Here is a 13680-nt window from a genome sequence, read left to right as displayed (position 1 = left end):
AATCCAAAACACCTAGTGCAGTGATGGCGGACCTTTTAGAGATCGAGTGCCCAAACTACAACCAAAATCCACTTATTTACCATAAAGTGCCAACATGGCATTTCAAGCAGTAACTTATTGCTATCTGTTCTTTAACATCATTCAATTGCATTGTCCCCCTGAGGCCACCAATACAGTTGAAAGAAGGAGGGCAAATTCAGACCATCATTGTCCAGGAGGAATAGTGGGTCCAGCAGGATGAGCTCCAAAGACAATGCAGTTCTGTCAACATCTTCTAACTTTTCCTGCAGTTTCAAACAATCAATGAAGTGTCACTTTAAAATAGCATTTTTGTTAAGTTGCTTTGGACTGCCATGGTCTGAGTCCCCACAGAAAGGGCTCCGAGTGCCACCTCTGGCACCTGTGCCATAGGTTCGCCACCACTGCCCTAGTGTGTCCACAAAGCATTATTACCACCTTCCTTACTCGCCCATGCTACATAATGCCCCATTTCCTGTAGCAGACCCCCTATAATGTCTAACTGTACTATTAGAATACCTCTTTTTTTACCATCTCGGTATGTATTATTCAGAAGATGCCTGTGCAGTTAAGGCTGATGACTAATTCAAAAGCGGATCTTATCAAATCTGACCACTTCTCACTGTGATTGACTGTGCAAAAAATTAATAATAAAATGCCCTAAAGGCACTGTAAGTTTCAATAATTCTTTAGTTCTTTTATAACTGCTGCTTTTCATGGCCAACAGCTTCTCCAATATGCCCAGTTCATAGTTAGCATTACTTATTATGGGTTGGATTAGCAAGGTATATGGAGATAGCAACATGTGAGCATGGAGTGTATGGTATGTTTTGCTGGCTGTTGTCCAAGCTCAGGTCACCATTATGGCACTATGGAAGCGTGACAAGGGATCCATCCTTGTTCTTCATGATTTTATATATATCAAAACTTTTGCTTTGGTGTGTACACGGCAGCCTCCCATCCTAGCTGCATGAGCTCTTCCATACAAGTGTTCAAATACTAAACTCTCCCATTAGTTATCGCTAGAGATTGCCTCGAATTTCAGTGATTTATAAAAGCTAATTTATGGATTTAAAAGAAGTGCCAGCAATTTAAGGCTTAAGGTTTATGGCCTTCCCATGTAAGAATACATTACCTTTATGCTTATACCGTGGGATATGTCCTAAAAGCAGCAGGAGGAGTAAACATCAGCCAATATTCAAGATTTTCCCTAAATGTCATAACTGTTATTATATGGACAATTACATCAATAGGTAAGCACCAAGAGCCTAAGACCAATAGAGGCCAGGAGTAAATGCAATACAGAGATAGTGGGTGACGCCATGAGGACGACCTAGAGCGGTGAGAGAGGAAGCCATGTATAAATGCAGAGGGCAGCACAGTGAGAAGAGAGAAAGGCTGTAGCTATCAAAGGAGGCAAAGACATGCAGACAAATGTCTAATTAAAGAGATTTATTTGAGTTGTCCAACAAGGAACACAACAACCGGGAAGACCATAGTGCTGGGTCTGCTGTCAGTGCCAGGAGACCTGCAAAATGGTTGGGCCCTAGAAATATGGGTTCGCCCTCATTCTAAAGAGACGTAGATACAAGGACAACGCTAAGATCAGGTCAGCTAACTCTGACAGGTGTGATATGTTACAAGGAACAGCGGAGGTTCTGCTTACTCAAACCAAGAGTAAGTGTGGAGTAAAGGAAGCAGAGCCAAGACCCACATGCGTCAACTGACCAAACAGGAAATTCCATTTTACCGGGCAAAAATGGTGTTTCTGTAATAGTGACAGACATTGGGCAAAAATGTCTTACAGATGTGAATATCTTTCATGTTTTAGATATTCTAATTTTAACCATTATTACATTACTGTTGTCTTTTACAGATCCCAGAACATAAAAATGTCCCAAGTTCTCTTGAAACTTATCCAACCTTTCCACAAACTTTTCAGAATTCAGCAGTTCGTTGTGTATACACTGCTTGTGGTCGGCACGTGTCTTGTAATCATTATTCAGTAGCATCTGTGAGACTGCAGAGCACTTTCAGCTGCATGGAGGAGACTGCTCCCCAATGGAGACGTAAGGGAAGGCAACACAAGACAAAAGGAAGTCAATGGTGAACGGAAGACCTTCAGATTTTAGTTTCTGTTATAGGATCCTACAACGGGGAGTGTAATGGAAAGCCCTGACCTGGCATAGTTTTGTGTAAAAACCTTTGCAGGTTTTTAAAAAGTATGCAAGCAGAGGGCGTACCAGAAAGTGGCGTAGAAGCACTGATAAACACCCCCCTGTTTGTGGGTATATATAAGAACTATGTAATGTCTTAGCTATGATATGTCAGAAACTGGAGATGGCTGCTATCGATTATAAAAAGCCTCAATGACTGAAGCAGTTGGGTTGGGCTGTAACATGTCATAAAGTAACAAAGGCTTTTGTGACAGCTGCCTTAGATTGCAGCTCTAGCATGTGGTTTGCCTGTCGGTAACCTTCATCACATTACACGCTTGCTTGCCACCTGCCCACCGTCCTGTGCTGCGTCACAAGATTAGGAGTATTTCCCAGAAGACAATGCATCAGTGTGTCAATATTCACCTATTCCCTTAACCCCTTAAGAACGCAGTTATTTTACAGCTTAAGACTCAGCCCCATTTTTTGGATTCTGACTTGCGTCGGTTTATATGGTTATAACTTTTGAACACTGTTACTTATCTAAGCGATTCTGAGATTGTTTTTCCCCCCATGTTGTGCTTCATTTTAGTGGTAAATTTTGGCTGATAAGTTTTGCGCTTATTTTCCAAAAAAAGAAAAAATTATGAATTTTTTGAAAAATTTCACTTTTTTGAAATTTGAAATCATTACATTTTCAGGCAGATACATTTCCCATATGTCTAATTTACATTTTCATAATTTTTTAAATGTCTGGATAATTTATTTTGATGTCGTGTGGCTTACAAATTGAATAGCGATTCCGTATTTTCAGAATTTACTCTTTTGCGGATAAATACAGTTTTGAATGAAATTTTACATATTTAGCATCAAACCTCCCCTATATTATCAACCCATTTTCAAATCTGTACCCCTCAAGCTATCAGAAAGAGCTTTTAGGAAGATTGTTAACCCCTTCAAATCTTCAAAGTAATTGAATCCAAATGGAGGTGAAATTTAGAATGGTCAGATTGTGCCGGTTATACGTTCATTTAGCCCTAAAATTTACACATTTCCAAAAGGTAAAAATAGAAAACCCACCATACAATTTGTTCTGCAATTTCTCTCAAGTACAGAGACCCCCCACATGTGGCCGTTACTTGTTTTATGGAAGCACAGCGAGGGAAGGAGGGACCTGCAGTTGCCAGGAATGTAGTTTCTCCTTTGCCTCCTTTTGTAGCCTATAAAATTCTCGCTTTTTCGTTATTGGGGCCATGTTATTGCGTTTTTTTGCGGGATGAGATGCTTCTTTTTCAGTGTTGCCATGTTGGGGTTGGTATCCCCTATTGTTGAAAATTTAGGAACTTTGAGGGCAGGAGTAGAAAAGTATCAATTCGGTACTGGATTTTTGACTTTTTTTTTCTCGTGTTCACCGTTTAGCCTAACAATCATGTTATCTTTATTCTATGGGTCGATACGATACCAGAGATACCAGACTTGAATATATTTTCTTACATTTTACTAAATTTGTCAAATAAAACTGTAATGTGGGGAAAAATCATTTTTGTATTGCCGTCTTCCAAGTGGCATAACATTTTTACTTTGTTGGCTACGGAGCTGGTTGATGGCTTGTTTTTTGCGGGACATGTTATACTTTGCACCAGTATCATTCTGGAGTACATATGTTTTTTTTATCACTTTTTATTGAATTTTTTTGTAAGATTGAATAAGTAAAAATGATAATTTTTGGTGGGTTTTCAACAGTTTTTTTTAACAGCGTTCATCATACAGGTTCAATAATGATTTACTTTTATTCTACGGGTTGTTACAGACACGGGGATACTATATATGTGGGGTTTTTGTTATGATTTAGACTTTTTTTTGGGTTATATGTCTCTTTATATGTTATGGGGATTATGGGCTTTTTTGTTGATTTATTAGTTTTTTTTTTTTTAATAACATTTTTTTTTTTACTTTTTTACTTTTTCCACCATGGGAAATGAACAAGCAATCATCTGATTGCTTGTTCATGATAATACTCTGCAATACTTATGTATCCCAGGGTATTAGCAGTGTCAGCCTATGCACTTGCATAGGCTGGCACTGTGCCAGTAAGATGACGTCATAGACGCCATCTTACTGGCAGTGCCTGCAGGCAGTGCTGGGGACCAGATCGGACCCCAGCACTTCCATAGCAGCAATCGGCGCCCCCTAAAAACGGTTCGGGGGGGCGATCGAGGGGGAACGACCCCCCCCAGAGACATGTAAGATTTAATGGGTTACACACCAGCGATCGGAGCCGGCTATATGTTACAGCCGGCACCCCATGTTTCCCAATGCCGGCATCAGCTCCGTGGCGGATTAATCAGCCACTGAGCGCTAAGTCACTGCGCTCCCTGGCCGATATATCCGCCACGGAGCGCTATGGGGGAAATATTCAGATGCCTTGAGGAAATACAAATCGCTGTCTACTTTTTCTGATGTTTATTCTCTGGTTAGCTACGTGATTTCATTAAAATCCTCTCCAAAAATTAATCTGAAAGCAATACTGGAATGTCTAAAATCCAGTGCCAGTAGTACAAGTTGCATCTGCCAAGATGGGTTCATTAGGATTCAGCCTACCCCAATAATCACTCGGCATCCCAGTCAATAACATGTGAGTTCACAGCTTTACCAAGGATTAACACATACAGAAGTGGTTTGCTCAGGTCAAAGCCATAAGCATGTCCCCGAAGATTAGAGAAACGGAAGCTTTTAACTCCATCAGCTGTCTTTCTCAGGAAACAAATATGCAGCTTCTTACCGAAGATATTGGGGATTTTCCTATGATATCCTCTTTTCCACAGACAACCCCTAGTTACAGATGGACCCCTCTGCCCACTGCGACCTCAGGTGAAGCTCTCTGGAAGCTTTACTTTAGTCCCAGGCAGCCATGATCAGCTGTAATGAAGCTTTATTGATAATCCTTGTTTGCATGAAAATTCTGAAAATCCAATTATCACAGGAACAAAAAAAGTTTTGTCTGCAGCTACAATTATAAAATATTCCAGTTCCGATTTACATACTAATTCAACTTAAAGAGGACCTGTCACCAGATTTTGACCCCCCAGACTGACAATGCCTGCTGATAAAGGGTTACAAGTCTATCACCTAAAATTAGATACGTAAAAAGACGTTTTTCTGATATGTAAATTAGCTTTTCTGACTCTTGTCTCCTGGGTCTGAGCCACACCCCATTATTCTGACTGACATCTCTGAGTCTCTTCAAATCCCTGCTCTGTACTCTTGTACTTAGGAACTGTCTGCTAATATTCAACTACAGACATATAAAGTTCTATGTACAGATGGGAAATATTTATATTCATGACATGTGACCAGTGACATCATTGCACGTCTCTCAGCCTTCTAAGAATAGCAAACAGTACCCCATGTATGTGATTACATGATATGAAAGCAGCCTCCATGGAGGATGGAGAGGAGTAGAAGACCATGGAGGCTGCTGTGACTTCAAGTGGTCAGATACATGCATGGGGTACAGTTTGCTATTGTTAAGACGCTAAGGGACAGAAGATGATGTCACTTTGGTCACATGACATGAACTGTGACCAGTAAGAAGGCATAAGGCATTGGGAGTATTATATGGGAGTGAGGTGCCGGCCAAGCAGGACACGCCCCTCTGTGATGCCAGGTAATAAGATAAAAGGTAATTTATGCGGATGTAAGCCAAACAACAAATAAAAAAAAGGCTGTCAGTCAGTTAATAGACCGTTATAGGAACCTGTCCCTGTCTTCAATGACAATGATCACTACTGCTATGAATAAACACACTAATGGTGTTCATACACATATGACTAAAGGGAAAGCCCAGGGAGTGAAAATAACCAATTTACGCCCTGAGTTTGGTAGTCTAAGGGTACGTTCAGTTTTTAAAATGCAGTTTTTTAATGTCCAAACCAGGAGTGGAGTGAATCCAGCTGTTTCTTTGCTATATCCCTCAGATTATTGCAGTACTGAAGTAGCTCTTTCCTCTGCCTATGCTAATAAGCCCTGTGGATCTGTCTGATACTCAAATCTACAGTCTCTCAAGATGAAGGGGCTGCTGCACCCTGCACACAGAGGAGGTCTTGTGACAGAGCCATCTCTTAGTATGTAGCAGAGCTGAATGTGTTCAAATCTATGGATACAGATGTCTTTTAGACAGAATAGTGAGGTACGAGATCCCCCCTGTTCCTCATCAATCCCTCCATCTCAGTATGCGATTCTACAGAACTTTTTTGTCTTTCCCCCACTTAGTGGCACTCTTTGTACTGTGCAGATAAGTTATTAACCCTTAGTGCTCACACAACACAGTCTATACACTTCATATAACGGTTTTACTTATGATTTCTACTACTTATTACATGTTTCATGCTCCTCCACGCTATGGAAGCAGCCAGGGTAGTCACTTTATACATCCTGTTTGGGCACTGTGCAGTGTTCAATGGATTTACAAGTGGGAAACTAAAAATATTTAATGCTAAATGAATTTGAGAGAGAATACAAGATCATTGGATCTGTGGGCCGATTGAATTGGACTCAACTTCAGGGCAAGCACAGGAAGAGGTTAGTCTCAGCATTTCACATCTAGTCTATTTTTTTGTTAACAGCTAACTTATGGTCCAACACACACCACACGGACCATAAAATATTTTCTCAGGAATGCTTTTTTAAATGCGAGTATAAGCTGAGACCCCTAATTTTACCACCAAAAACTGGGAAAACCTATTGACGCGAGTATAACCCGAGGGTGGGAAATGCATTGGTCACAACCCCCAGTAGTATATAGCCAGCCAGGTCCCAGTAGTTCATAGCCAGCCAACCCCCCAGTAGTACATAGCCAGTCAGCCCCCAGTAGTATACAACCAGCCAGCCCCCAGTAGTATACAGTCAGCCCCATGTAGTATACAGTCAGCGCCATGTAGTATACAGCCAGCCAGCCCCATGACGTATACAGCCAGCCAACCCCATGTAGTATACAGCCAGCTAACCCCATGTAGTATACAGCCAGCCAGCCCCATGTAGTATACAGCCAGCCAGCCCCATGTAGCATACAGCCAGCCAGCCCCATGTAGTACACAGCCAGGCAGCCCCATGTAGTACACAGCCAGCCAGCCCCATGTAGTATACAGCCAGTCAGACCCATGTGGTATACAGCCAGCCAGACCCATGTGGTATACAGCCAGCCAGACCCATGTGGTATACAGCCAACCAGCCCGCAGTTTGCCAAGCACATAAAAAAAAAACCAAAGTTACATACTCACCTACGGGCGCTCCCGATGCCCGGTGGAACTCCCCGATGCTCTGGTCCCCACGGCTCCTCTTCTATTTTCTGTAACAGGCGGCAGAGACACATCCAAGCATCATCAGCGGCGACACAGCCACATCATTGTGTGCGCCGACCGGCAAATCGCATGGGCGCGCCTCTGCCGGCTAATACAGCAGAGTGAAGCATCGGGGCGCTGGAGGGTAAGTTTATTTTTTTTTATTGACTCATGTATAAGCCAAGGTGAGGTTTTTCAGCATATTTTTTGTGTTTAAAAATTCGGCGTATACACGGGTAAGTACGGTATTTTCATTACATGCAAAAGCATATTGTTTGAATAGACCTTCACCTTCATATTCCTGAGAATGAATGGGGTGCAGAGATATATATATAAATAAAATGATACAGTAAAAGCTACACACAGTATCAATAGTAATAGATTGGTTTGTATACATAACATGGGAATAGATCAGCCTAGATAACTTTAAATATGTAAGGAATTTAAATGGGCATGTAGAATCTATCAAAGGTTTTACAAGTCAAAAATGCAAAAAGTGAATTCCTTGTTTAATGTTCCATAGATAAGATATAGATAACACAAGAGAATTAATGTTCCCACATCTTAGGACTTAAAACAGCACACTCATTTCTGACAACTAGCACTCATTTTGTTTATAGAATATTAGACCTTGAATTTCATGTATTCGCTCACTGTTAAGGTTCCATAACAATAATATATAACACAGGAGTAAATAAAATAGGGTTGGTAACCAGTGATTTATAGACTGTACCAAATACTGCTCTTCATGCTTGATTATTACTTACCCATCCCCGTGTGCACAAAGCTTAACTTCTTAGAGCTCTGCATGGCCACATTTTTGAGAAAAATAAGTTTATGAGACATGCAAAATTAGCCTGTGGTGCTCTGCAGAGCACCACCAGGCTCCTCCGTAATATCATTTATTCACGCCCCAGTGTAGTGCTAGCCGCATTCAGAGAGCCGGTGATGTCACAGGCTCTCTTTTCAAAACTCGTACTATTATGGAGGAGCCCGGTGGTGCAGAGCACCACAGGCTATTTTGCATTTGTTATAAACTTACCTTTTCACATAAATGCGGCCATGCAGAGTTATAAGAAATTAAGCTTGGTCCACACGGATCGGGACGGGACAGGGAGGCAAGGAATCAGGTAATCTGATGGTAGATAATAATAATTCCTTTATTTATATAGTATGTCCTTTAAATTATTCCTCTCTCTTAATGACTGGGCATAACATGGGATGGGATAGCAGTCAATCAGTAGATAAAGACACAGGAACACAATCCATGTCACCTGTCCAAGAAGGTCTCTAGGTTATAACCCACGTATATACTCAAGTACTCAATACTCATTTTTTTGTGCTATATACTACAGGGGGCTGGCTGGCTGTATACTACAGGGGGCTGGCAGGCTATATACTACAGGGAGCTGGCTGTATACTACAGGGGGCCGGCAGGCTATAAACTAAAGGGGGCTGGCTGGCTATATACTACAGGGGCTGGGAAGCTATATACTACAGGGGGCTGGCAAGCTATATGCTACAGGGGGCTGGCAAGCTATAAACGACAGGGGGCTGGCAAGTTATAAACGACAGGGGGCTGGCAAGCTATAAACGATAGGGGGCTGGCAAGCTATATACTGGGGAGGCTGTGACCAATGCATTTCCCGCCCCCAGCTTCTTTTTTGTGTTAAAATTTAAAGGTCTCGGCTTATACTCAGGTCAGCTTATACTCGAGTATAAACGGGTAGGTATATCTTTTCGCACTTATATATATAAATCGTAATAAAAGGTTATAGTCACAATTTTCTTTTAAATATACTGTACCAGAGTAACTTTTGAAAAAAAGAAATATAATTCATACGTTAGTGATGAGTTAAATATTTGCAACTTAAAAAAAGGGATGAAACTTTTCCATTTTAAATTGATTATGTTGCTTGTATATTTTCCGATTTCACACATTTTTGAGCTGACATTTAAAAATGTCTTAAATAGATATAAAAGGTGAGCAGGTGCAAGCCAATGTTTCCATTGCCTGCCTAAGGCTGCAGCTACAGGTTCTGCTTGTCTAGGTTACTTGTCTGTTTAGGTAAGAACTATAGAGCTTAAAAGCACAAAAAAGTATAAGTGCAGTGATCTAGCCAATAGGAAAGATGGATGCAATGGTCTGGCACACAGGGGATCACAAAATTTATATACATCTTTTCAGCTATTATTTCTTTAATTTCATATATTTTGGGTTAAAAATAGCCTTTGTAATTGGGTTTCATTGAAAAAAAAACAAAAAAAAAAACTTGCTACACTTGGAAAACAGCGTACCACTCCTCCAGTGCCTTCTCTTTATTTACATTAACACAGTTCTAAAAAATGAGGTGAAACGGTTCCTAGTAATACGACTGTTCAACACAAAAAACATAAATATAATAATATAATAATAATCTTTATTTATATAGCGGCATCAAATTCCGCAGAGCTTTACAAAATGGTCTGAAATGTAACCAATTAGAACAGAGATCAAGTTATCATTTAAAGCTGAATACAAACGGTTCCTACAGGTGTCCTAACTTTTGGAGATTGTTATAAAGAATCTGAGAGTTTGAAAGCAATGGTTGGAATAGACTGCATTACAACACCCTCGAATTGTAGTCAAGGAATGAATAGCAAAAGCAGTCAGCTCACCTCCCCGATGCACGATCAACAACAAAGACTCCAACTCCTCCCATGCACAAAAATGAAAAAAAAGGTCAGTCTCTAATATTCATTAAAAACAAGACTTCAGTTTTATTTTCATAATCGGACAATGAACATACAATGAATAAAAGGTTTAGCCTCACATGTTTCAGACCAAACTAGTCAAAATCTTTGATTAAAGACCAGCTTGGTCTGAAATTGGTTAGACAATTTCATATCCATTGTATCGTGTACATTGTCAGACTATGAAACTGAAGTCTCGTTTTTAACGAATCTTGGAGACTGACCTTTCTTTTTCGTATACTAGAATTGTCGTGTGTATGTGATTGAAAGTTATCCCTTACATACAATGCAGAAATCTGCTATGGAAAAACAACTGAAAATGCACTATATTTGTGGGAACTTATACATTTCTAAACAAAATTTTAAAAGTGTTGCCTGGAAATACAATTGTTCTATTTGTGGCTGTGGGGCTCCAAAAATAATAAAGACCGTATACTCACAGCCAAATTTATATAATTTGTGTCATTCCTAAGAAAGAGCACATTAAAATATGCAGTGGCAATGAAATGACCCAGAGGGCCTTAAAGAGAACCCGTCATTCAAAATAACCCCCCTAAACTAAATATATTTTCATAAACTGCCATTAGAGAGCATTGCCTCTATCCCTTCATTGTCCCTCTACATGCCTGTAAACCTAAGCAATGAGGTCCTAAAGCTGTATGCAAATGACCTGTGAAATGTCCAATGAAGCATTAGCATATTCAAGCTGTCCAGCTTATTCATGAGTGGGAGGCACAGCCACACCCCCAGTGCATGACTGACAGTCTGTATAATGATGTGAGGCTGTATAATGATGTGCTTCCTGGTGCTGGTGGCCACACCCCCTGCAGCCTGTGTGTGCATGTGTGTGTGTTTAGGAGAGATACAACAGCTCCAGGCTGCAGCCATGTTACAGCAGAACATGTCAGGTACTTGTGTAGCTGATGTCTGTGTCTCTCACCTGTTTATTAGGAGGATGCAGCATGTCAGCAGATGCAGCACACACACTAGCCATGCTTTACTATACATTACACACAGACATGAGCAGGGGGAGAAGAGGGGAGGGGTAACAGGGGTGACATCACTGCCTCTGACCATGTGACCAGCCTAATTTACATGATAAAAAATAGATGATTTTACAATGAATAATGTATGAAATAACTAGATAAAGGTTGGGATGGATCCTTGTGAGCTGCTCCAACAGGTAGTAGTGACAGGACAAGTGACACAGACCTGATGACAGGTGTCCTTTAATAATTTAGTGTGTGTTAGCTATAATACCAGCCACTCTCATAGGTTGCATTGAGAGTTAGAAGGAAGAGTACTGACCTTCTGCTGGACTTACTGCTGCAGGAAGACTTCCCCAGTCAATAGTTTGAGTTGGGCATGGATGAGGAGAAAAGTCTGCCTCAACCCCATGATCCTGAAAAAGAAAGATCAAGTATTACAAAAAATGGACAAATATGCAATATTGTTCAAGAATCTGTAACAGGATTGAAATACTAGAAACATACTAGATACTAATGAGAGGGGCTCATTTACTAAGGGTCCGAATCGCGCACTTTTGTCGGGTTTCCTGGCGATTTCCGTTTTGCCCTGGATTGCCCGGGATTTTGGCGCACGCGACCGGATTTTGGCGCCGGCGTTTTTACACAACAGAAAACGGGGGGCGTGGGCGTCGGACAAACCAACGGATTCGGAAAAAAAAAATTGTGTCGCAAGATCAGCACTTACATGCACTGAGGAGAAGAAGGTGAACTCCGGCGGACATCAGCGCAGCAGCGACACCTGGTGGATATCGGGCGCAAAGACCTTAGTGAATCCCGGCAGACCAGAATCAGCGTCGGAGAACGCGCCGCTGGATCGCGACTGGACCGGGTAAGTAAATGTGCCCCATTGGGTCTAAAAACCGTGGTCATATGATGGACAAACAGATGAAGGTGTCATTCATGTGTTGTTATGTCATCCATGTGTCACAAGAAAAATAGTTTTGTACCATGTTAGGCAGTTGAAGAAATTCCTGTTGCTTTTGATGACAGTGACCCCACCCTATAAATGATCCTATTTTGGAAACTACACCACCCAGAGAATTTATCAAGGTTTATATTGAGCTTTTTACCACCATGGATGATTTATAGAAAGTATTTACATTGGCTTGTGTCAGTAAAAAAAACCTTGTTTTGGCCCCTAAATTTTTATTTTAAGAAGGGGTTAAAGAAGTAAATGCACCCCATCATTTGTTACGCAGTTTCTCATGAATACAGTAATATCCCACATGTGATCACAACTAGACCCATCAAGGATTGCAGTAACACCATATTTGGGGGCGCAATACGACAAAACCTTTTTGGGGTTGGGGGGGGGGGGTCGCAAGAAAAAAAAAAATCAATTCAGGAATTGATTTTTACGTTTTTTGTGTTTTATATACCTAATAGCATAGATAACATGTTACTTATATAAATGGGATATTGCCATAACCGTACTAACCCATAGAACATAACTTTTTTATGTTTGACTTGACTACAATCATTTCGAGAGAAAAATCGCTTGATTTTGCATTGCTGTCTCCTAAGCAGCGTAATATTTTTATTATTTTGTTGGTTGACCTGTTTTAGGGCTTATTTTTTGTGGGATGAGTTGTACTTTTTATTGGTATCATGCAGGAGTATATGTGATTTTTTGATTACTTTTTATGTTATTTTTTGTTTGGTTGGATGCGCAAAAATCATAATTTTTACTTAGTTTTTTAATTTTTTTTTAAGGCATTCACCATTCCGATTCAGTAATGATTTTATTTTACAGTACGGGTTGTTATGGACGTAGCGATACCATATATGTGCGGTTTGTGTGGTGAGTTTCACGTTTTATTGTGTTTGGGAGTTTTAAACTATTTGGGGCATTTAGGGGACTTTTATTTTGTCTAAACAAATTTTTTTTATTAGACTTTTTTTTTATAGTTTTTTTACACTGTGTTTTATCCCCCTCTGGGACTTGAACAAGTGATCATCTGATCACTTGTTCAAATTAATACACTATACACTACCATACTTGTATGGCAATGTATTAGAACAGTCAGCCTGAACCCCGAGGCTGCCACTGAGACGATCGGGAGGTTGGTGGACCATTACATTGACACTTTTAGACAGGTTATACAAACTTCAATAGTAGAGAAACAACACAATCCTGATGAATACATCTAACTACATGAAAGAATTCAATAGAGAGCTCACTGACAGCCAATAATACATCAAATTGAATAAGGACCCAACTCAAGAATACTGAGGAAAGTCATTAGAGAGTTGTCTACAGATTCTGCAAACCTTCTAGACTTAATCCCCGAGAATCCCAAAACAGGAGTATTCTATATAAATCCCAAAATTCACAAACCAGGGAACCCAGGGAGACCAATCATTTCCGGTGTGGGAACCTTCACTGAAAAAATTTCAAGATGGGTA

At 40.5% G+C, this 13680-nt stretch overlaps 1 protein-coding gene and 1 long non-coding RNA gene across 3 annotated transcripts in view; one reads left to right on the top strand and one right to left on the bottom strand.

Moving 5' to 3' along the window:
- Positions 1-13680, bottom strand: part of GSTCD (glutathione S-transferase C-terminal domain containing) — a 71258-nt gene that overhangs the window by 26587 nt on the left and 30991 nt on the right. For both annotated transcript variants that reach the window (XM_072118970.1, XM_072118979.1), the window contains exon 5: positions 11555-11648. In XM_072118970.1, coding sequence (XP_071975071.1) covers positions 11555-11648 — 94 coding nt within the window. The remainder of the gene's footprint in view (positions 1-11554; positions 11649-13680) is intronic.
- The window catches only part of LOC140071364 (uncharacterized), a 41323-nt gene that overhangs the window by 25465 nt on the left and 2178 nt on the right, over positions 1-13680 (top strand). The gene's annotated exons all lie outside the window — the stretch shown is intronic.

The sequence above is a fragment of the Engystomops pustulosus genome, chromosome 1 (genome assembly GCF_040894005.1).
Source record: "Engystomops pustulosus chromosome 1, aEngPut4.maternal, whole genome shotgun sequence".
Classification (NCBI taxonomy): Eukaryota; Metazoa; Chordata; class Amphibia; order Anura; family Leptodactylidae; genus Engystomops; species Engystomops pustulosus.
This window is presented reverse-complemented; position numbering and strand designations above follow the sequence as displayed.